The 24,901-nt window shown below is 41.1% G+C and overlaps 1 protein-coding gene across 1 annotated transcript in view; it reads right to left on the bottom strand.

The window, feature by feature from the left end:
• The window catches only part of SNAP91 (synaptosome associated protein 91), a 163,481-nt gene that overhangs the window by 11,022 nt on the left and 127,558 nt on the right, over positions 1–24,901 (bottom strand). The window contains exons 18-24 of the mRNA XM_083177128.1: positions 24,257–24,364; positions 23,535–23,813; positions 20,712–20,789; positions 20,525–20,596; positions 12,906–12,989; positions 9,181–9,258; positions 2,276–2,449 (exon numbers count right to left, since the gene is read on the bottom strand). Coding sequence (XP_083033254.1) covers positions 2,276–2,449; positions 9,181–9,258; positions 12,906–12,989; positions 20,525–20,596; positions 20,712–20,789; positions 23,535–23,813; positions 24,257–24,364 — 873 coding nt within the window. The remainder of the gene's footprint in view (positions 1–2,275; positions 2,450–9,180; positions 9,259–12,905; positions 12,990–20,524; positions 20,597–20,711; positions 20,790–23,534; positions 23,814–24,256; positions 24,365–24,901) is intronic.

Raw genomic sequence — 24,901 nt, 5'->3', positions numbered from 1 at the left:
TATTTCCAAAAATGTTACCACAATTTTCAGTCCCTATAAAACAATAAAAAAAACCTACCTCTTATCTTTGTTTTAAAATATTTATTCCACCCCTAACTGGGTGCCGGACGGCTCCCCGACAGCTGGGATTCCGACAGTCATTACTCCGACGTCGGAATCCCGACTGCTCCCTCGTGGGGGTCCACGACCCCCATAGAGGGAGAATAAAATAATAGCCCGCAATTTGCCCGCAACGTGGCGAGCCCGCAAGGGGCTTCATTGCACTCCCCCCGCTGTGCAGTCGGGATTCCGATGTCTGTGTAATGACTGTCGGAATCCCGACTGTCGTTGAAATATACCACACCCCCCTAACTACTTCACTTAAACAGTCTTTTCCACCTCAACATGTGGCAAGACAGATTCCTGCCCTGTACTTCTCTAGTAACACCCCCTACCTTGTAAAGAGATTGTGAACATATTTTATGTTTATGCAAGTTTAGTTGTACTGCAGCCCTCTCCAATGAGGTCCTCGCACCAGAGCAAGTTGTGGATCCCTTATATAGTGTGAACACTGAAAACCGTGAAAAAAATAACTACAGATCCGGAGCTCAGATGACAATCCATGTTACATTTAGGTTTTTACACTGCAGATTGGGTGTGATGAAAAACAGCATTAGTAAGTAATTTCCTTCCAAAGTGGTGCACCATAGGGTGCGTAGTCACAGGTTTTAAATAAAAACTCACCAAAGTAACATTGCAGCACAGCCCAGCATGGAAAGTGTGAAAATGAAAATAAATAAATGAAATAAAAATTATAGCATGGTGATACCCAAGACAGTTAATAGTAAGCACAGAAAAAGCTTTGCATTACATTATTTTATGCCATGCTTATTATGAAATGGTCTTTCTTCTGAAATTTGTACAGCGTTTCATTACCAAACACATAAAAATACAATATTTCTATTTATAGGACATTAAAACCACAAAACAAATTATGCAACAGTGTGAAGAGCAGGGTTTGGGTCAAGATACAGGAGCACACTTCTAATCTTAGATTCAAGGTGGGAACACAACACAGCTACATAGGAGCAGGAGTGAGGAGAATGGAGGCACCACACACACACAAACACACACACACACACACACACACACACACAAAGTACGAGGGTGAGAGAGAGAGCCACATAAGGCACTGGTTCCTCTTAGCAGCCTCTTCCATATCGGGCGTTATTAAAGGTTAAAACCCAAGCACTGTGGGAAAGAGGTAGCGCCATCACCTCACTTAGAATTGTATTTAATCAAGAGCAGTCATTATTGCCAAAAGCTAAACCATATAAAAATAAATAAAAAGGTATTAGTTTAACAAGTAAACCAAACCTTGAAATTGCAGCCAGTTACTGGAATGTAAAGAAATATACCTCATTAAAAACAATCTGATAATATAGGATATCTAACTATGATGGTCATAGTTGGCACAATAGAAAAGCTAAATAAGTTTTAATTCTACAAATGTTAATTATAAAAAATTGCTTCTAGTTTGTTTTGAAGGCAACCGTGATGATTTTTAAAAGACAACACTACGTTTTCTCCTGATGAGCAGCTGCTTAAGTACAGAAGGCGTAAGTTGCCGAGGACATGACAGGAACATTGATAAAGGTCTTCATGTGCAACACAAGAAAATAAAGTGTGACCTTTATTGTGACCAAATAACAATAACCAATCTGCTGAAATGTTCCACATTTGATTGAATTAAGATTTACCTGAACAACTGAAACACCTCAAAGTATAGTTCTTCCCTTTCTGCAGAACGAAGTCATTTTGTCCCATTTCTGCTAATAGGGACTCGGAGTATATTGGAAACATATGGTCTATGTGTTCACGAGCACAGTAATACACTTTATTTTACTCCCTCTCAGAGATACTTGTGTACTACACCCAGTCAGTTACTTCACCAATATTAAATCACAATTAAAAGGCTACTTTTAATCCTCCGCAATGTGCAAAGCATACTGCTATCGCCTTACTAGCACATCAGAAATGCACCGTGTTCTAGCTCACCGCTATTGCAGAAATAGATGACATATTTCAAATATAAGAGGCAACACTTGAATGGTACTATCCACACCCACAGCAAGTTCGGCAGAGATAGCAATAAGGGAATTTGAATAAAGGATTCCAAATTGAAAAAAAAATAACATGTAACAGGCTAATAAACATAAATAAGGAAATAATGTACTTTTTCTATATTCTGAGAAATGTATTTTCTGTAATAACCCCAGTAAATATACAAACTGACCTGAAGCATCAAATGAGCTGCCAGCTGTAGTATTTGCAGCAGCAGGAGCAACTGTGGCAGGGACAGCAGCAGGTTGACTGGCTCCAAAGGCTGCATCAAAATTGGGCTGAATGATGGTGTTCTGTGCTGGAGTAATCGGTGTAGGAGATGGTGCCATAAAGGTACCGCCAAATCCTTCAAATAAAGCAAAAGAAGAGCACAATTTATTTTCATTTGAGCCATGTTTATCAGTTTTATTATCGGTTACAAACACCCCACAAACACCTGTATTAAGGTGCCCATACACGGTGCAATGTTTTGTAGGTGTGATTTTAACTATACAATGGTGCTGTACAATTTGTACTTCAGTGCTATGCAATTGTATGCCATTTGAACTGCATACAATTAGGACTAAACTATATTATGTTATGTACCTGTAATTAATTTATATTGTATATAATGTGCTACAACAGTGATGCGATGCGATTTAGTACAAAAAGTACTGCCTGCACATACTTTTTGTACTAACTATACAATTTAAAGTATAGGCAAGGCCCACAGAAATGGTGCAAATTGAACTACATGCGATGCTTTTGAACTTAAAAGTTCAGCACTTATACAATAAATCGCACCGTGTATGGGCACCTTTAGAAACCATACAGTTACGAAAATACAGTAGAAGAAAAAGAAGAAAATAAGCAGCAGTTACTATGTACCATTAGATTTTCTATAAGGCTCTAAAACTAGAGTACCATGTTTTCCTTGGACAACAATAGACCCCCTATCCGAAAAAAAGGCACTAGCAACCAGCAGATGGCTCCGAATTGCCTCTTCTTTTCAGCGCCATCAGCTGCCGGCAATAACAAAAGTAACCTTCTTTGGTTGGGTTCAGTGGCACAAAGCCTTTTTGGGCACAATGGTGTTATTAAATTGTTTTTTTTTTTTCCTTTTGCATGCCTATTCTCCCTTTTTTTCACAACTTTTATATGTCATGATATTCGTGTTATATTCAATTCTTCCCGGTCTTTTAAATATGGACAGTTTTTTTTAACATCTTTTATTTTATTTTACAGTCATTGTCAATGGACTTACTATTCAAAGGTTTAGTGATCATTTTCAATCTTTTTAATAGTGGTCTAAGCCTGTGATTTTTCTCATAATTTTATTCACCAGAGTGTCGGGTCGTTATAATAGGGTTATTTTTTCATCTTTAAAAATGAGATTTCCTTTTTTATAAAGGGGATAAAAAGGGGTTATTTTCATCTTGTTGTGGTCTTTCTTATAGTGCATAGCAGTACATCTATTCTGATCTTTTCTGACTATTTTTGCTATCTCTACAGTTTTCTCCAGTTTCAGCCTACAGTGCTCGTTATTTCTATGTTTTTGAAACCCACATTTAGGGGGTGATTCAGGTTGGCTTGGTAAGCAGCGTAAATTTGCTGCTTACTGAGTGGTTAAATGCCTCCCCCCCACCCTCATGGTGACACAGTATGACACCGCTGACCAGAGCAGGATTAAGGCTCTGGAGGCCCGGAGTACTTAAGACTGGTGGGCCTCAAGGTCTAAAATTAAAATCCTAGCACCAAAATATATATATATATATATATATATATATATATATATATATATATATATATATATCTCACACACAATAATATAAATAAATCTATCCACATTCTGCCAGCCCACCCCAGGTATCAAAGTTCAACTGCTCCCATGCACAGTTAAATAATCATACATAAAACCCATAGAAAAAAAAATGACTCTGAGATGGGGGTGTCATCAGGACTACAGCAATGACATGCAACAGTTAAATCGCCAAACATCCACATGAAAACCAGCACTAATTTACCACCATAGATACCCCCCTTTAAATCACAAAATCATCCACCATGCCAAGCTCCCTAAGACTGGAAGCTCCATAGTGGTAGCCTTCAACCAGTGTCATAGCGGACACGCCCAACATGACCAGCGGTGTGCGTTCCACCAACTCCCCTGACACCTTTGCATATCTGTCTCCACCAAATCTCTCCATCCCCCTTGCACATCTGTCCCACTGCCATACCTCTCTGTCACCGCTGCACCTCCCCATCCCCCATCCGCACTTTTCCCTTCACCCCTGTGCTTCTCAGCCATACCCCCTTCAGCACTGCACTTCAAAATGTAGAAATGCTCAAAAACTCCAACTTGCAGAATACAGCAGCCGTCTGGGTTGCAACGGCAGCCAGAAGACAGCAGGTGGCTGTGCCGCAGCAGTGGGCAGTGTGGCAGGAAAAAGTCGGAGAGTTACTGACCCCCAGAGCCCCCCCTTCCTGATACAGCATGGTGAGCCATGTAGCCTGTCACACACACACGTTACATACCATACCATCATTGGTGCAAGTATAAATGTTCCCCCTAGTGGTACTGATTGTGCGTGCCGTAGGCACACAGAAAAAAAATGGGTGTTTCATGTGCAATGAGGGGGCGTGTTGATATAGGGGAAGTGGCCACCTTACACAGCCCCCTTTCATTACACTGTGGAGGTAGAGCAGGGAGCACTCTGTAGTGCAGCTGTTAGGGGGCGGCTGGGCCGTTCCCGAGCAGGGGGTCTGTCCCAGTACCCTAGGACGGGTGGCCGCATGGGAGCTCCAGTGAGGGGGGCCTGTGGCGGCCACACTCCTTCGGCGTCTGCAGGACAGAAGTGTTGGGGACGTTGCTAGGAAGCGCTCCGAACTTCCAGGTTCTGTATGGCGGCAGGGATGCAGACAGAGGTCTCAGGTGATGTGTCTCAGACCAAATGGAGGCAGGCTTTTTGAATAGAACCTGACAGCCTTATCAGTGGCACCGGTTATAGCATCCTGTGTGCCTGTCCTGCTACACTGTGTTCAGCGTGTTCCCTGCCTACTCTGGAGATTCCCTGGCTGTTCTGTTTGTTCCACCTGTGTCTTTATATTCTGGTTTATGTTATCTCTGTGCATTGTTGCACCTCCTGCATTAAAGGATTTTGTATTTAATGAGAAAAGATCTTGTGCATTGCTGCATCCCCTGCACCAGTTGTTCCCAACCCTGGTTCTCAAGTACCCCCAACAGTGCACGTTATTCAGATCTCCTCACAGAATCACAAGTGACATAATTAGCTACACCTGTGGATCTTTTAAAAGTTGTCTGAATAATGAGTACACCTGCTGGGTGACCTAGTAAACATGCACTGTTGGGGGTACTCGAGGAGCAGGGCTGGGAACCACTGCTCTACACTAAGGGATTTTATGTATTCTAGTTAAGATCCTGTGAATTGTTGCATCTCCTGTATATTAGGGATTTGTTTATCTTATGTTAGAACTTGTGCTTCGTTGCACCTGTGGATTCGTAGTGACCCACGTATCGGGGGTGGTGTGTGGTCAGTTCCTTCAGACCCCCCTTTTGCGCTCCCTAGGGTGCACAGACAGGCACTACCAAGGGTGTTCTGTCAAGAGCTGCCACTTAATGTAGGGGTTGTCAGCCCCAATAGACCCAGGCAAAAAAGAAGAAAAAGTGGCGCTGGTTTGATAAAAGATCATACAATATTTAATAACAATTAAAAAACAAGACCTAAATGACACAACAATGGATAAAAATTGTGATTATATATTGATAAATCTGGACCGGAGGCTGAATGGGAACCAATGAAAAGTTTGTTTTAACAGATTGGGGGTGCAACTGGTTAGTGAGATGAGGGTGCCCACTGGGCTGATAGTTACCACTGATGGTTATGGTATGTCCAATCTCGATTGCAGGGTTGCAGAGATGTCCTCAGATGGATACGACAATAGGGCCACAATGGCGCAAACCCAATGATGTTGTAGGGCTAGATGTTGTGTTATCTTATGTTAGAACTTGTGCTTCGTTGCACCCATGGATTCGTAGTGACCCACGGGTACTTGTTTCCTAGCACGGCCACAATCTTATGGATCGTGTACCTTTAAGTTAAGGTACACGATCCATAAGATGGACCCGATTTCCTTTGAAATCAGGTCCATTTTGCCGGCTAGGACACAATATCGGGGGCATCGCGTCGGTCGGGACCATTAACATTGGTCCCGACGCGATGCCCCCGATTTTTCCATAGGCTTCAATGTTAAAATATTTTTTAACATTGAAATCGTGAAAAAATGTGAAATGGGCCAATATGACCCATTTCACATTATAGATGTCCCCGTCGTCACCCCACGATAGACGCCAACCCGAAGCATGGCGAGTGCGCGTCCTCCGACCTTTTCATTCCCCTACTATCCACGTCGGCGTGGAGTTGAGAATAGAATAGTGACGCTTCGGGCTCGGTGGCTAGCTGCGCTCGCCACACTATTCTATTCTCAACTCCACGCCGACGTGGATAGTAGGGGAATGAAAAGGTCGGAGGACGCACACCGCCGCCCCTCGCGGGCTCGCTGCGCTCGCCACGCTTCGGGTTGGCGTCTATCGTGGGGTAGGGTGTACGCCGTTAAATTTGGGGGGGTTGGGAATATTTTACATTGAATCCAATGTAAAATAGGGTCCCAGGGACCCGATTTACATTTCATTCAATGAAAAAATCGGGTCGAAAATCGGTCGGTCGCGTCGATCGCATCGCATGCGACCAAATCGCATGCGATGCGATCGACCCGATTTTTCCGACACGACCACCCCGATGTAAATCGGTGTGGCCGTGCTAGGAAACAAGTACCGACCCACGTAACGGGGGTGGTGTGTGGTCAGTTCCTTCAGATCCCCCTTTTGCGCTCCCTAGGGTGCACAGACAGGCACTACCAAGGGTGTTCTGTCAAGAGCTGCCACTTAATGTAGGGGTTGTCAGTTCCAATAGACCCGTGGCTCACACAACATCTAGCCCTACAACATCATTGGGTTCGCGCCATTGTGGCCCTATTGTCGCATCCATCTGAGGACATCTCTGCAACCCTGCATTTGAGATTGGACAAACCATAACCATCAGTGGTAACTATCAGCCCAGTGGGCACCCTCATCTCACTAACCAGTTGCACCCCCAATCTGCTAAAATGAACTTTTTATTGGTCCCATTCAGCCTCCGGTCCAGATTTATCAATATATAATCACCATTTTTATCCATTGTTGTGTAATTTAGGTCTTGTTTTTTAATTGTTATTAAATATTGTATGATATTTTATCAAACCAGCGCCACTTTTCTTTTTCTTCTTTTTTGCTTCCTTTTGCGGTGCCTAGCCTTCTACAGCAGCCTTGTCCCTCATTAAGAACTAGTGGCACCAGAGTTGGGGCGGATCTAATTTTCCCCTTCCAACATGGCTGATCTAGGCGAAACCTTAGTTTGCAGGAGGCAAAAAGGACTGATGGGCATCAGCAACCAGGTCACCACACCACCACTCCTAACAGCAGCTAACGCCTTTACCAACATTGGTCCCTAATACCTCCAGTTGATACCCCCCAAACTAATCCTGTACTCAATGCACACCCCTCCCTACCCCAGCGCTCTTCACAATCAGCCATCGCCCCCTCCCCCAGTGGCTAGGCTCTGTATCCTGGAAAGAGAGTCTGCTGTCTGATTCCACAATAGCCGGTCTCCTGCTCCAGGCAGCTGTCACATTGGCTGCCTTTCCATCGGTGGCACCCGTGGACTCCCTGGTTGCAATCAACCAGGGAACCTGAGGGTGTTCGTGTCACCGATGGAGGAGCAGCAGCACACACGACTCACCCTTCAGCATGCAGCAGCATCCCGCACACGCTCCTCCACAAAGCGGGGTGCAGTGAAGGAGGCGAGAGAGTCCGGAAGTACAGATTGCGCATGTCCGCGCAGTCTGACTTGATTTGTGTCCTGCTGCCATTCAGCTCCTGCAATAATGAAGGGGGTGAACCCAGGTGGGCGGGTCGCCGTGGGAAGTACAATATGTGGCAGCTTATTTTAACTTTTAAAAAAAAGACAGCGGCTTGGGGGACACATGGTGTGGTATGGCAAACCTGCAACATATTTCTTACAGGTATGCCATACCCCATTACTTGCAGCACTGCTCAACATGCTGTGCCAGTGGCGGCTCCCTACACAGCATGGCAAGTGGTTGTCTATCCCTGGGGTTGCAGGCTGCAGTGATACTCCGCAATGGACTAGCATTGCAACCTGCCACCCCTAGGAGTCTGCAGCTTGCCAACCATAGGAGTCCGGGTCCCTCTTTGCTGAATACTGTGCAGTTTGGCGGAGGTAAATACGAAGGCTCAAAATAGGGGGGGTTTTGAGGAGATAAAAATGGTGCAAAAATGCTCTGTGTGATATGAATAGCAGGTATATTATGGGCAAGATATTTCAGCCCAACTAAAACACATTAGTCGACCAAAGAAAAGAAAAAAAAAAAACTAATAGCGCACCTAACCATCACTTCAAAAGACATCGGGTGCGCATATCTGTAAAATGTGAAAAAAACGGATGCCCAAAAATGAACATTTCAATACCCCCCAAAATATGAAATATGTGATCTAAAAAAAAGGATAAAATGGGCATGAGATTAAACAAGGGAAATAAATGGGCGTGATAATTAGGACCAACTACAACAGATTAGAAGACAGCCCAGGATTTCAACTGTTGTGACGTTCTACAAGGCTGTGTATCGGAAAGCAAATTCCAACTTGCAAATGTTCCACACAATTCGTTTTATCATCTTAAGCAGGGTAGCACACATCTATACCTGTTCAGGATCAGTTCACATCACAGTGAACAAATAAGACCCTGAGCTAGCAATTGTTCTTTATGTCCATTGACCTGAACTTTCCTCTTTATCAGCAACCTTAGTAGTGTTTTTTGCCATATTGGTATACAATTTGTACAGTAAATGTCTCCAGGCCATCTCTCTAATATAAATCTACTACATCTTTATATGAAGAGATCAAAGCATATAAAAAAAAAAAAAAAATGAAGTCCCAAACAATTTTCATTATGGGAAAGTTACCAGCCAGCAAATCCGCTGAAGCTAAGGAATTAGGTTGCAAGGCTGCAGGCTGTGGCTCGGTTACACTTCCAAATGCATCTGTTGTAACATCCATGTAGGCAGGAAAAGAAAAGAACATGTGATATATTAGACGTAATTAACAAAAGCAATAACTCAGATTTCATACTGCTGTATGAATAGGCCGACTGGAAAATTAATGAAAACATACATCTGAAAGCATTCGCAATCAAGAGTAAATACAGCATATCTGCCAAGGAGGTTTGCGGGGATCATGTATAAAGATGCCCCAGCACAATTATCCAGCAAACGTCACAGTGACCCAGCAGCTTTCGTTACCTTAGTGCCTATGTCTAAGCTACTGCATTGATCATGTATTCTATTATAGAGCAGCGAATGTTTCCTCAGGCGCTCTGCAGACCTGGGGGAAATGATGCAAACCTTAAAGATTTGTCTCAATGCATTAGTGACTCCATATACTGTAAGTAGCAAATAATATTAATTTGGGTATATGGATCAAAGTTCTACAGTTTACAAAAAACTTTCATACTAATCTTATGTTTTACATGTACAAACACAGATTTTACAACTATAGTTGTGACCATATAAAAATCTCTAAAAAAAAAAAAAAAAGACTGAGAAGCCTGGCATTAAATTAGAATGGACCCAAAAACTTGGACGTAGCTTGGACGTAGCTTCAGTCCACCTAATCTATACATAACAAGGCCGGTCAATCTGAGCTACACAACTCAGACTTGCTTGTACCACCCGTAGAGAGAGCCGTGCAATGTGAGGTATAGTCTCCATTACTAGATCTTTCCTGCAATGCGTTTATTCTTCTAGATCAGCCCAATTGTTGACAAAAGGAGTTGAAAGCAAGACCCTATTGGTGCTAAGGTGAACAGGTCTTCCACTGATACGCGACTGAAACTGCACTTCTTCAAAAAGCTTCACAAGCTTAAAATTGACGCAATAGTAGACTGAATATAGACCCGATTCAGAGGTGCATGCAATGTTCAAGTCGGACACATGCCCCAAGCCTCAGTGTACATTATGCTGCGAATAATTACAAATAGCACATAGGATTTGTAGTGTGAGTGACAGGTAGTCAGAATCTGGGGAAAGTAATGGGGTGGGTAGTGTTGTAAGTTTATTTTCAGCTGGAGAGGCCTCAATGTCTTAGCAGAACCACTTAGACGGAGGCCGCATAGAATTCCTAAGATGTGTGATGGTGTGACCGATGTGCTTCCCATGCTCCTGGTTATGCATGTGAGTTCCATTGAGGCGCTGGCAGTGGGCATGTCTGTATAAGATGGCAACTGAGCAGTAACCTTTTCGCTAGTACCTTGTGAGAAAAAATGTTAAGCTTTGCATGCACCTCTGAACCAAGCTCTTCATACACACTCCCACTAGTAATAACCTAATGTCAAAGCTTATTTTATATCAAGAGGAAGAGTGGTGGTAGACTGAACTCTGATAAACAGTTATCCAGTGTGCCCTGGATACATTCCTAGTTTGCACAGGCTTCTACCAAAGTCCGCAGCTTAAAATATGTGTGTTAAGACAGAGACCATCTGATCCAAATAGAGAACACTGGTTTAAAGACCATATAGTATGTGTCACTATAGAAAGCATTTGTTCAAATGCTCAATGAGAAAACTTTGGGGAGCAGACTTATGTACAGCAGAGTTATCTTTTGTCTCCTTCAAAATCTGGCCATATACTTGTCCGATTTTGCCACTTTTCACCAGATTTTAACAGATCAGGAGAAATCGGGTGCAAGGTGGCCAAATCAAGTGCAAGGTGGCCAAATCGCAGGTGTTTGATATCTGATCTGCGGTCTTGTGCACATCTGATCAGAGTCTGAGATCGCACCTCCTTGCACATCCGACATCTGACAGCCTCCCAGCAGTGGGAAATGGGATCACATGGAAAAAGGACCTTCCTTGGCAGCTCAAGGGGATAGACTGTGGCTTGTACAGGGGAAAAGTTGCAGTAGTGTATAGGGAGCTTAAGACCCCCATAGATTAGGGTGACTTCTTCCCTCTGAGAAGTCACCCGCAAACCCCCCTTGAGCCGCTCGGGATATATGGCATGCGGTCCTTTTGCATGCGATATTGCATACCTGCCAGCTCAGAAGTGATCCAAGATATTGCTTCTGCAGCTGTGTCGACTCACAGGCTCCTGTGCGATGCACATGGGACTAAGCATCACATCAGACCTGCGGTAATTCAACTGCAATTTGGGCTATTTTCCTGTGATTGATTGCTGCAATCACAGGAAAAGAGCCCAAACTGCATGTAAATTGCATAGTGTATGGGGGCCCTTAACTCTTTGAGGTACAATAAAAGCGAAGCAGCAGGGAGGGTGGACTGCATATTACATTCTCCATGGAAGCCATTGTAAAATGTAAAGGGAAAGTAGCTCTAAATACACTTTTTAAAAACATGAGGTAGGTGATTTTTTTTGTTTCTTATACAAAAAATATTTAGAGGTGACATTTTAAAAACATACAGGTATAATTTTAAGAGGAAATACAATTCAATCCATTTTCACCACTGACTTTCATCCACAAGATACTTGTTCTGCTATCAGGCAAGTTGGAAACAAAAACACACCTCTTAAAATGTTTTGGAAGTACAATTTTTATCAAATAAATTGGATTATGACATGTAATACTAAGTATTATACAAAGCAATGTGCATCTTAGATGGGGTGGTTCTTTAACAAGATACATTGACTTTGAAGGTGGATGTGCAAACTATTTTATATAGAGATGCACCACTATCTCCCTCATTGTAGGTCTATCTCTTCGGTGCCCCAAGTCGCTCAGAATCCTATTCGATTCACTTTCTTAAATCAATCTGACATTTTGCTTGCCTTCATTTCTCACTTGTCATTATGACACGGTCCTTCTTTAAAGCAATCACACAAGTGGACAGGACAGACTCCTTCAAGATAACCACATTTTGTACTGACCATTACCATGAAGAAATCTGATTGGCTATAGGTAATGGCCCCATTAACTCCAATGTCCCAGATAAAAGCTGAGAAATGAACAATACAGGGCAAATCCAATCATTCACTGAAGCTGCTAGGAAATGTTCTAGTGGCTTCCCTACATTAAATAAAGAAGGCAGATTATGGAGGTGCAAGCAAAATCTGCCTACCATAAAGTTCGTTTTGAATTGAATCATCCCCGATAGGTTACTAAATACTCCTTAATAGGGAAAAAGTAATGTTTGTCTAATTTGTGACACCACAGATATATGATGTTTAATGTGCACTGGTGCCTAATATTTTTGGCAAATTTGTAAGGGTCTGATTCTAAGCTGCACGTATTCCATATACAATCCAAATGTTCACTTGAGTTGAGACTTCAGATGCCCCAATACTGTTTGAAACATCATTAAATGCCATAAAATTGGTTGCACCAACAAAGCTTGTTCCAACCACACATAAGGTATAGATTTGAGTATTGCGTATATATGTTCTTCTTTATGAAATCCTAATATAATTTACTATAATAATGTTAATGCCTTGATCACAGGAATCACCTCTATTCATTTAGACAAGATGGCCCAGCAAATGTCAGCTTTAGCCATAGTTTAGTTATTTGCTGTAACAATGACAGCAGCGACAGGTTACCTATGAGTATTTCTATTATATATTATGTTAGTCAAGCACCGCCAATAAGAAAGTATCAATAAGTAGAGTTGGATACCCACCTCCAAATAAGTCCAGCACAGCAGAAGACTCCACCTTGGCAGGAGAAGCGGTGGACACAGGGGTTGGAGCTGCAAATGTATCCACTGCAGTGATTACAGAACAACATGAGTTGAATACTATGCAATGCCAGTCTGAATTTACAATTAGCATTACTATTTAAAGCTATATTTGTGTGGCCACAACAGACTTCAATACTTTTTCTATCTTAACACAAAACATACATAGAAATGTAACTAGTTTATCGAATGGTGCCCACAGAATATTTCATTTACATTGTGTGTTTATGCAAAACACACAAGACACATTAACCTGATGCAGATTCTTATACAAGTTTGCCATCATTTATGACATAACACGTGTGCAGTGCTTTTATTTGTGAAAATCTGCACAGATCCCTGAGATCTGTAATGCATGCAATTGAATTAAACTTGATGTCACTATTACATGTGGCCATATTGAGGGCAATTACTGGTGTTTTAATGTAGCCCCCCATCCCCACCAGTGTTCATGGCCTAGGATGGCAGTGCCATAATTAGAAGGACAAACAGTATGGGGTCCACATGAAAAAGTCCTACCCGATTGGACTTCAGACCACCATTTTGTGTAAACTCCCCATACCTGTTCCCACCATATATTTTCAGTTTTAAAGTAATAAAAAAAACTATTGTGAAAAAGTCCTACAAAGAGCAAGCAGGGACAGGACATTAAAGCCAGGACACACGCAGCATGCCATAGCCTATACACACTAGGTATGACAGGTTATTGCTTTGACCTGTAACATGCCAGCAGGTCTGACTTCCCCAGGAATTCCAGCTTCATCCTGGCTAGGCTAGGGTTGGTGAACTTTCCACAAGGTTTATCTGCTATAGTGGGTAGTGTTTTTTTGAGGGAAACCACACACACTGTTTGTGCTCACAATTTTGATAGAATCAGCTTAATTGTTTCTGCAGATCATCATGTTGGATATCTGATGGAATCCTAATGCAGCAACAAATTACACACAGAGGTATATATGTGGCTCTGAAGAGCACAACCCTGCACTTGGGCAACATGAGCCAAGTGCCCGTATATAAATGTACAAGACAAAGGAGGTATACGTTTTACATATGTGCAACTGGACAATTATACATACATGTGACCTCCTTTCTGATCATAAAAAAATTCCATGCAAACATAATGCTTGCTCTGCATCTGGTCCTTTAGGAGACTACTATGGAAGTAATGTGTATAATACTTTTAAAGAGAACCTTGGATGGATTTCCATTTGAACTACAGTATATGCTTTGTACTGGATTTATGTACTACTGTGTGTGTAAAATAAATATATATATATAAATATATAGGTCCAACGATGGTGCGGTTCTCATGGCTTTCAATAAAGAATACTTCACACAGTGATGAAAAATTTGATATAAATTTGAAACGTTGATCACTACCACTGTGTGAAGTATTCTTTATTGAAAGCCATGAGTGCCGCACCATCGTTGGACCTACAAATTTCTATACTGTGAAGGCACCGGCGCAGTTTCTATCGGTTTCAAGGAGTGCCGATCCTGCCATCTCTATATATATATATATATATATATATATATATATATATATATATATATATATATATATATATATATATATATATATATATATATATATATATATATATATATATATATATATATATATAGCCTGAAGACAGGCAGAGCCTGAGACGGCATAGATACAATAAAAGCCATTCTTGCACCTAACAAGTCCTGGAGTGACGCCTATTCTCTGCAATAAAGACCCTCTATTCCATAACCCTACATGAGATCAAAGGGGGAAAAGACCAGTTTTAGAGCTTTGCATTATTATCAAAATGGAACAATTTTCCTTTAGTTACACATCATGCAAATTAAATAAAAAACACTATTAAAAAAAATAAATTTGAGTAGATTTTCTTTGCGGTGTAAGAATTGAAAACAAAAATGGTATTTTCAGAAAGTCAGAAGTCTTTGAAAAGAACAATGCAAAGTGGTTGGGTATTGCATAGTTATGCCAGGGGCTGTAACACAGTTTAAAATTCAAATAGGGGAGGCCCAGCAACTGCCATTTCAAACAGACACACTGGCAGTTGGTGTTTCTCCACTGTTTGAATTGTGAAAGGTGCTGCAGCCCATCCTCCAGAGCCACCACTGGTTACGAAGATTGATGTTGGACTGAGACCACCCACTGGTTGACAGTAAGGATGTTGCAAAAATCAACAGGCTATTGCCAAAACAGTTGTAATGTTATAAAAAAAATGTATAGGGTCAACATTACACTTTTAAACATAATGCTTCATGATAATGTTGAAGGGGATAATGTGGACATAGTTAAAATGAATTAAATAACATTACAACTGAGTCAGTAATCTCAAATCGACATCGACAAAATCACTACAGAAGTGTCCTCATCTTTGCTACAGTCTCGCCAAACATCCGCAATGCCGTGTGAGAGTCTTCGGGGGTAAATCTACTAAGAGGGGAGTTTTATTGAAGATGGGATGTTGCCAATAGCATTTACCACTTCTAGCGTTGTTACCATAATAATTGCAATGCAAATGTGACTGGGATGCACAAGAAGACTCTGCTGATTCATTTGATATATGACCTTTGTATGACGGAGCCTCTGAATCTGTATGCAAAGTACTGCCATGTAGCAACATAATCTTTTTGCCATTAGAAGAGTTGTACAGGACCTGGCCGCTCACCCACATCAGGTGCTGCATGGTGTAATGAGTCTAGATGTAGGAGGAAGACATATGTACTTTTACCTTAGCTGGGTTTAAAGGGGTAATAATTTTAAATACCAAGCATATTTTACATGCTCATTTAAATCAAAAGTCCAAAACCCCAATGACTCTTAAAAAAAAGTATGCTTCCTAATGTACCCCCTACACTGGCATTATGGAAGTACTTTTGCTGGTACTTGTTTCCTAGAACGGCGCCCAGATTTCCTACGTACGCTAACGTAGGGAAATCGCATCGCATGGGCCATTATAGCGGCATGCAATGCGATTTTTTTATGTATTTTTTTCAATGCTCTGTGTGCCCCACTGTATTACCCTTACAATGATATCATTGTATGTCCTAAAAAGAGGTTTCACGCACCCCCCACTAACCACACATGGCGAGCACCACAAGGGGCGGCGGAACGCGTCCTCCGACCTTTTCATACCCCCACTATCCACGTCGGCGTGGAGTTGATTTTATATAGTGTGGCGAGCGCAGGGGACGCGGATTACTTTACATGCCACCCACGCTTTGGGCTCGGTGGCTCGCCACACTATATAAAATCAACTCCACACCAACGAGCAGGTATGAAAAATTTGGAGGACGCATTCTGCTGCGCTCGCCACGCTTCGGGGTGGCGTGGATAGTGGGGGGGTTTGTAAAACCTATTTTTAGGACATAAACATATTATTGTATACCTAATGTAATGGTATCGCAGACCCTATAAAATCGCATGCGATTTAGCGGCAGGTGCGATGCCCTGGGGCACACAAAACAGTGAATAAATTACATGGAAAAAAAATCGCATATCGCATGTCACTAAAATGGCCCATGCGATGCGATGAGATTTCCCTACGCAGAATAGCCCACTAAACAAATAGCTTAGTGGGTGCCGTTCTAGGAAACAAGTACCCATTTGCTCAACATATTCTAAAATTAAATAAAACAATTATTACCTCCCCCATCACCCCTCTATATTTTTCCCATGACATCCTACAGTATATCCTTTCCACACATATGTAATGAAGGTATGATCATGTGTTATTGCAATATCTGCAGTGCTAATAGCTGTCTATACAATGGAATTGTTCAGTACTGTTGAGGGACTAAAGAACAGAAACATTCAATGAAAAATTGCATTCTATGTACACACACACACACACACACCACCCCAGCTGTATGCTGTAGAGTGGCCCCCCTCCTCAAATTGCATGTTACTATAGTAAAAACAAACCAAGCACAACCATCTGCAGGGTATACACTTGAGCATGGCATATTAATGCTGATAAGACAAATTTGTTTTAACACCTGAAACCAACATGTGCAAAACTTTTAGGCACCCTGTAAGGCAATACCTAGTGATATTGCCATTGGTAGACATCAAAGCTTCCAGGTATTACCTTCATGCAAGCAAGGGGTATTCCTATTTGTGCTTTAGGAACGTCTTGTGAACTCTGCAGATCTCCATGCAAATTTTCTCCAGTATGACAATCCCAAAAACCTATACCTCAGTCCTGTACTTATGGATTGATTTGAAGTAAGGTTTAGGAAAGTTGTTGTGATAAAATATCTAGCCACCTTCCAGCTTCAACTTCACTGTCTGTGACATTAGCTTCAAGGATTTTTTTTATATTCTTCCTTCCGGTTGGTTGTCACACATCCTCTGTGCACAACTTTATCTCCATGCAAAGAAAATTGTTTTATCCAAATGCTTCACTTTTATTTTTCTGTTACCTGGTACCAGTGCAGCTAGGAGGCCCACAGAACTTACAGATTTTAGGAACCAAAACAACTAAATTAACATAAGCTGCGAGTATAAAACAGTTTCCAGGGAGACAGTGGAGGTCATTCTGATTGACTCGCAAAGCTGCGAATTTCGCAGCTTTGCGAGTCAAGTAAAAACAACCCACATGGTTGCCCGTCCCCCAAACGCTGATTTTACCCGCACGCAAGTAAATGGATGTTCAGCATAAACATCGATTTGCAGCTTGCTTGCATGGATAAAATAATTAGATGGCCACCTACTATCAAATGATTTCTAAGGCGTTTGCAAATCTAATTTACTCTCTGGTGTCACTCTCTGGATATGTAGCTCCTTGGTGCGGGAAGAGTGTGGGCAGCTGACATCCAGTGACTTCAGCTGCCTGCCCCAGGCAGCCACATTACAGGTGAATTGCCATGGGGACGCCCATGAAATGTAAGGTGTTCCAATGGGTGTGAATTGAGTCTTCGGCCCCCTGCCCGCACTGATCTGTGCTAACGGGCCAGCGTCTATACAAGATGCCACGTCCGCTCGCACAGATAGCCTGCACATGCGCATAAGCGAATATGCGCATGCACAGCCCATCAACGGTGCTTCCCCCTTATACTCTTATACCGAGAGGCGCTCCATCTGTAGATATCAGTTTGAAGTACAAACCCCACCCAAAACTAACTCTGTACATGTTACATCTGCCCCACTTGCAGTGCCCATTTTGAGAACATTAGAATGACACACACTATTGGTTACCTGTGTGTATTTAAACCAATATGTAATAGTTTTGTTTTTTAAATAATAGTATTAATTACAAGTAAATTAAATTCAGAAGGGATTTACAATCCTTTTGAAGAAAATGAGGTGGCAGCGCAACTTTTGTAATCTTTCTGGCATAGTACCCTGAGCAATTGTGGGTTTCACCTACATGTCCCAACCTATCACTATGCTGAACTGTATAGGAAATGATGGAGCACTTTATGACCTATGTTTGACATTTAGTGAAGATTTGCATGTGGAGTTGAGCTCTATTATGTACAGCTACGATTTCAGTGACTTAATCTAACACAGTATTGTGTTGGTCCACTGTCAAATAGATCTTTGCGCAGGTTGTTTTCATTTTCTGTGGGTTATTTTACACAGTGGTGCACTTGACAAGACGCTCTAGCACAGGTCGTTCTGGGTCTTTTAGATTAAATTAAAACTAAAAACATTGTGGACGGACGTTCCAAGCTGAAAGCATTATACATTTTCATCTAGCATGCCCCAGCTTTATATCTGTCAATTATCTGTATTCCCAAGTGCTCAGCCAGATGCTTAGAGGAGCACCAGTTGTTAGCAGCAGACACAACACAAGGCTCAGAGTAAATCCCTACCTCCGGAATGGTCTTCTACTGGCTTAATTTAAGGCCTAAAGAATCAAACAACCTTTTGAACACTAGAACAACCTTTTGAGGCACCTTTAAACAAAGTATTAACCAACAGGCAATATGCCAAAACTTTTGCACATGAAGCCCTCGCAGTCTTTTTACAATCTGCTAAAACTTTTGCCGTTGTGTATGTAGATATACATAGGTTTATCTTCTGTGAGCAGTTATACAGAGATAATCACCTATTTCTTTCCTATGCATTTTGACAAATACTGTGCATCAAATTAATGAGAGAAATTGACAGGGGTGTTTATGGAAACATTGCTTTCCTAGATCACACAGAAAGCATCCAATATAATATAGATCTCATATATATCTCATAACAGGTTAGATAGGTAGACATGATATATCTAACTGCAATGGTAATACTGTAAATACTAATAAAAGTGACAAAGGGCCCGATTCAGAGGCTGATGGAATGAAGCATCACAGTTGCCTATGCTGCAATTGGTTAGCAATGACAGATACAGTACAGTGGAGGATATATTTGCAAAATGAAAGAAATATAGTGACCACTTGGGAGCTATACATTTTTTTTACACTGCTTTCTGGGCATGTTCTACAGAGCAAATTAATTATTTTGCATTTGGATAGGCCCAGTCCAGTTGAGAAATACATTCTGTGACACAATACAGTTGCTCAGCATTGGCGAGCAATGTCTCCAATACTGCGTCTTTTACACAAACAATGGATCTGATTCATGACCGTTTTTGACCCCCTCCGACTAGACAGTCGGTATTCAATGTTCCCACTGTGAAATGTCAGAAAGGCTGCGTTTTGTCCAAAATGGCTGCTAAATTGTCGAATTCGAAAATTATAGGAAGTTTCCGACAATTCAGATTTGACTAAAAAACAAATCGGAAACCCTTCAATTCTGCTGGAAACAACAGCATTGAATAGGCGAGTGCCATAGCAGTACAGATTGAATATCCCCCAGAAGCTGGTTCATTAGCATATTTTCACATGTGCAGTGCTTCCGGTATTGCAGTTGAGAATTTATCTGCTGGCACCTCTGACACTGGCCTAATACACAAACAGAATAGTCACTACAGCCTAGGAAATAATGTGTTAGTTGGCTTGCCTAGGTCCTAACTAAGATACCTGTGTTTCTTTCACTATTGCAAAACAAAGAAACAGGAAGTAGATACCCTATCCATCAATGAACACAATTAAATGCATCTACACAGCGTTGAATAGAATATGCATTTTTGAATTTAAAACCAGATGGGTAAATGCTCTTAGGGGCTGGCAACCTATGTTGTGGCAAGCCACAGTTTGACCAAATTCTGCATTACAATATAATAATTTGGGTACATTTTCTTTGGTAGTATGCATCCTTCATGAATGTAATAAGTCACATGACTGCACACATGACATTGATTCCACTTAATGCACTCATTTGCAGAGGAGAACTTAAAATAAATACATATTAAATTAAGACAATAACCAGAATATGCAGCTAAAAATCTAGAGCAGATGGGTTGTGTTGAAATGTTACTGCAGGCGTGACATGGCCTAGATGCAGTGTGCAGTTAATGAGGCAAAGCAGCAATATGGACAGTTAGCCGGTTGACTTTTGTCCATATAACCACAAAGGTTTGCAGAACTCTAGGCAACCGTCAGTCAGCTGCAACACATCCATGAGGCACAAATGTCACTTAAGTGCTTTGTTCAAAAAAAGCACTCACCAGATAAGAGATCTCCAGTGAGGGAAGTCTCAGGTACTGGAGAAGCCCCATGCGGTGGGGATGAGAAAGCATCTTCCCAAAGCAAGAGGAAACAAAAGCCAAGTCAGTTTTATAAGCAATGGGAAATTAGGAGTTCAGCAACAAATCATGGAGCCAAAATGTCAATGAAAACGATGTCATGCTTTACCTGTACCGAACAGGTCTATGCTAGGTGTAACTTCTGGCTTAGGAGCAGCAGCCACTTCCGAAACAGACTCAAATAAATCTAAGACCAAATACAAGCAATGTTATTTCTCCAATGGTCCTTAACACAGCTTCTAGTGAACGAACAATCGGTTTGACTTGATGAATAAGAGACAAGCATGCAAAGAAAAACAAAAACAAACAGTTGCATGATAATCACCTGACAGATTTTCTTTGTACATCAGAACATACAGATGAATCTAGACAATCTGAAGCTCAAGTTCTTTCTCATCACTATTGCATTGATAAGAGAGGATAGCTAGCACGAGTCCTGGATTGTCTAGGATAGACTTTATTGTCCTATAAATATATATATATAGGGATTTAACCCTTTTTTTATCCACAGGTGTGGTAGTGGGCATTTCCCTAAGTATTATTAATTTGGTCATATATGTTTCATTCCTTCCAGGACTGAAGATTTTGGGGTATATACACAAAGTGCCATCACTTCTCATGAGTTTGACAATATTTAAAGTAGAGAACACACCAGGCTTTGCCCTTAATATTAGTAGCAATTTAAAGTTTTGATGTAAAAGCATCAGCTTCAAAAATGTACCACATGATGAGCTAAGTCCGTGGGTAGAATATCAACTATATTGATGCAGGAAACAAGGGGAAAATACCAAATAATAATACATTTGAATGTAGTAGTGTGCTCATAGGACTTCTCACCCTTTCACTGTGGTATAAGCAAAAGAGTTACTAGGTTTTGAAGAAATTTAAAGATGTAGGGACAAAGATAATAATTGAAAACAAAAATAATGCTAAATTGGGTTTCCATAGTAAAAAGTATACAGGAACATTCTAATGAATGTTTGCTTATCTTAAATTATTACTAAAATATTAAAATGTGGATAAACTCTCTTTTTAGTGAAACGTAGTAGTACTCTTATAATAGGTAATTGTAACACACATCTACCCATTTAAGTATATAGATTTGGTACTAATTATCTGTTTGGAGTCTGCTGTTACCTTGGGCAGTATAATCTAATAGATACAATTATGTAGTTACGCATGCAGCTATATCAATGTCTTTTTACAGCGTGACTTATTGAACAGGACAGCTATGTAATTGTGTCTAACCTAGATTTCAACCAACAATCATTCTTTCAACATTACAGAAAGTGATTTATTTTCCAATATACTGCAATGAATCTTGATGCAGTTACAGTTATAAACAAATCAAATCCATCCATTAGTAAATCAAATGGCTCACCTACTTCCATATTTACATATTTATCTATAATGCTTAGCTATTGTTTTCCTTATGACAAGTGATATTTTATTTTTATGTATTTTAACTCTGCATCAGAGGTGACCAGACTTTTGGAGTCTACTATAAAAGCTGAAAAGCTTTCGTGAGCTACCTGGGTGGAACATTAGAGCGCACCACAGACATGTGCCTGATATGAGTGCAGGGACAGTCCTGCCTGGAAAAAAACATTGGCCCCACACAGGTGAAACAAACCTTTCCTCCACCCAAAAAAAACCCCTACTATTAAAATGGCTTAAGCCTCCATTCCCTCTTAATCAAAAAGCCAGCCCTGCTCCCGTGCCACTCCTCAACCCAGTTCTCCGGCAGCAGCACAGTGAAAATGGAAGCATGGTCACATGTGAGAGCTTCAGCCAATAGCAATCAACCTAATTTCTATGGGCTATTGCTGCATAAAGCGTATAAGAATCCGCCCAATTCATATTGGTCATCTCTGGGCTGGATATTGCAGACTGTGTCCACAGTGATCGACTGGTGCCTTGTCCGTGGCCGACCACTCAATTGCAAGTGACCTTTAGGCCATCTCTGCTCTACATGATCTTTAGACTGTAAGCTCTCACAAGCAGGACCTGTCTCATTCTTGTACGCTTACTTATACCATCATCTCCTCCCCACTACCTGCAATGCACCCTGCAGTTTACTTGGGTCATAAGACTGTTGACGAAGTAATGTTTATAACATTTGTGGCATATGTACTAACCCTTGTAGAGACAAAGTACCAGCCAATTAGCTTCTGTCAATTTTCAAACAAAAGCCTATAACATGGCAGTTAGGAGCGGATTGGCTGGTAATTTCTCTCTCTCCAAGGCTTAGTACATACTCCCCTTTGTCGCTACAATGTTTGGTACTGGAAGTCACTTTTGTTCATATGGCTTCTTGTTATGCACTTTATAAGCTGCTGCAGAACACTTGTGGCAGCATATAAAGAATAATAATAGTTCATACTTCTTTCTATGGAAACTCTTGGCATCATTAAAGTTCAATTTCCATGATTGTGGATATATTTCCGATAATGGCCTAATACAGGTGTAAAACGCATTCACCACTGGCTTGCACCAATTCTCATGTTCCATTGATGCATGCATTTGAGATTTTTTCTGTTATACAATATTAGTATCTACATCAAGGTTATTAATTTTGAAGTGCTATACTTTTATTGACTTGAGATTTGGTGCGCTAATGTTTCACCATTCTAGCTTCTTCCAGAAATTCCTGGAACTTCTTGGTGGTGCTACAATAAATATCACAATATTTACTTTATTATAGCCTTGTTAAATAGCTTCAAAAGAAACATAAAAAGCAAGACTGTGATGTGCTGTAACTTGAGATTTTGATGTCTATTTCATCAAAATGGTCTTTAAAATAATAAGGAAGGAAGCATAACTGAATATACAGATGTACTGGAAAAGAAATGATGACGCTATGAAAACAGTATCATTCAGCTCTACTTAAAAGAAAGGAAAAAAAAACACACAACAAAAAACAGACATTTACCACCAAAGATATCTAGAGCAGGAGGAGCAGTAGTTGTTGTGGTAGTGCTGGCAGATGTGGTGGCGGCAGTGGTAGTGGTAGCGGCGGTGGTAGTAGTCGCAGCAACTGCTGCAGCAGGAATAGGAGGAGGAGGAGAAGGAGTAGTTGCCAAAGCAGCACTAGTAGTGGCTGCACTAGTTGTAGGGGTAACTACAGGAGTGCTGCCTTCAGTTGGCTTCAAAGCAAAAAGGTCCAGTTCAGTAGCAGCTTCTGCACTACCTTCAGATGGGGCAAAGGGGTCTTATAAGGAAGAAAATGGAAAACAGATGGGTTAGGAAGGAATTAAGAATGAATGTAATCTAAGGATCAGGAACACAGTGCACACCAATATTCTTCCTACGAGCAAGCCCCACGTAGTTATTATTCCAACAGAGATCCCTGTAAGATCATTCACATACTGTATTCACACATTGCAAATCATGTTTTTCTAAACGTTAGTAAAATTATCACAAGAAACAAGTCAATGACATTTTGAGATAGAAAACCTAAAGAACACTAGAACAAGTGTATTTCACAGAAGTTAAAGCAAAATATGACAAAACCGTGTCATCAATTCTAATCTAGCTACAAACAGTACAACACAAATTACAAGAACAGAGATTGTCTAAATAGGCAACAACTAAGAGGAATCAAGTAAATAGAAGGCATGCTGACAGATGACAGGTAGCAGACATGAAACCCACCGTTTCCAGAGCATGCATCAAGGGCTGCTGCAACAGGGGTAGGGGTAGGCGGTGCTGCAGCCCCTTCTAGTGTTGCAGGTGCTTCACCGGGAGAAGCAGCAAAGGCGTCTGTGGTGAGGGTTTTTATTTAAGCAAAAAGCAAAAAAAGAGGGAAAAATAAGAAAATTATACCGGATTTTATTATCCCCTTATACAACAAGTGTTACCTTTTTTGAATGCACAAGTCAATAATGTAATTCCATAGTACATCAAAGATAACAAGGTTCTATTGTATAAGGGCCCATGCATATAACAGAGACTAGAAACTAGACTTTCTTTACTGGCCCATGGACAGGTTTATTAGTGACAGATGCTTTTTAAAGGATGGGGGCAGAACTCCCCCTATTAGATCTCTGAATAGCAGAGGTCAAACCTGCAATCCAAAAGGTAGACAAGGAAATTCAGCCAAATAAACTTTCATGGTTTGTTAGCAATATGTACTGTAGGCTATATGCAATATTATACAAAAGTGCATATAATCTCAATCTTTAAAGGGAAAGGTCTCCTCATAGAAGCAAAAGTGTTAATTTATTCTCATCCTTGGTACCAACCACCCAGGGATTGTACCTGTACAGTTCAATGGAAGCCACTAACTTTGGAGCATGT

The sequence above is a fragment of the Crinia signifera genome, chromosome 3 (assembly GCF_055691185.1).
Source record: "Crinia signifera chromosome 3, ASM5569118v1, whole genome shotgun sequence".
Taxonomy (NCBI): Eukaryota; Metazoa; Chordata; class Amphibia; order Anura; family Myobatrachidae; genus Crinia; species Crinia signifera.
This window is presented reverse-complemented; position numbering and strand designations above follow the sequence as displayed.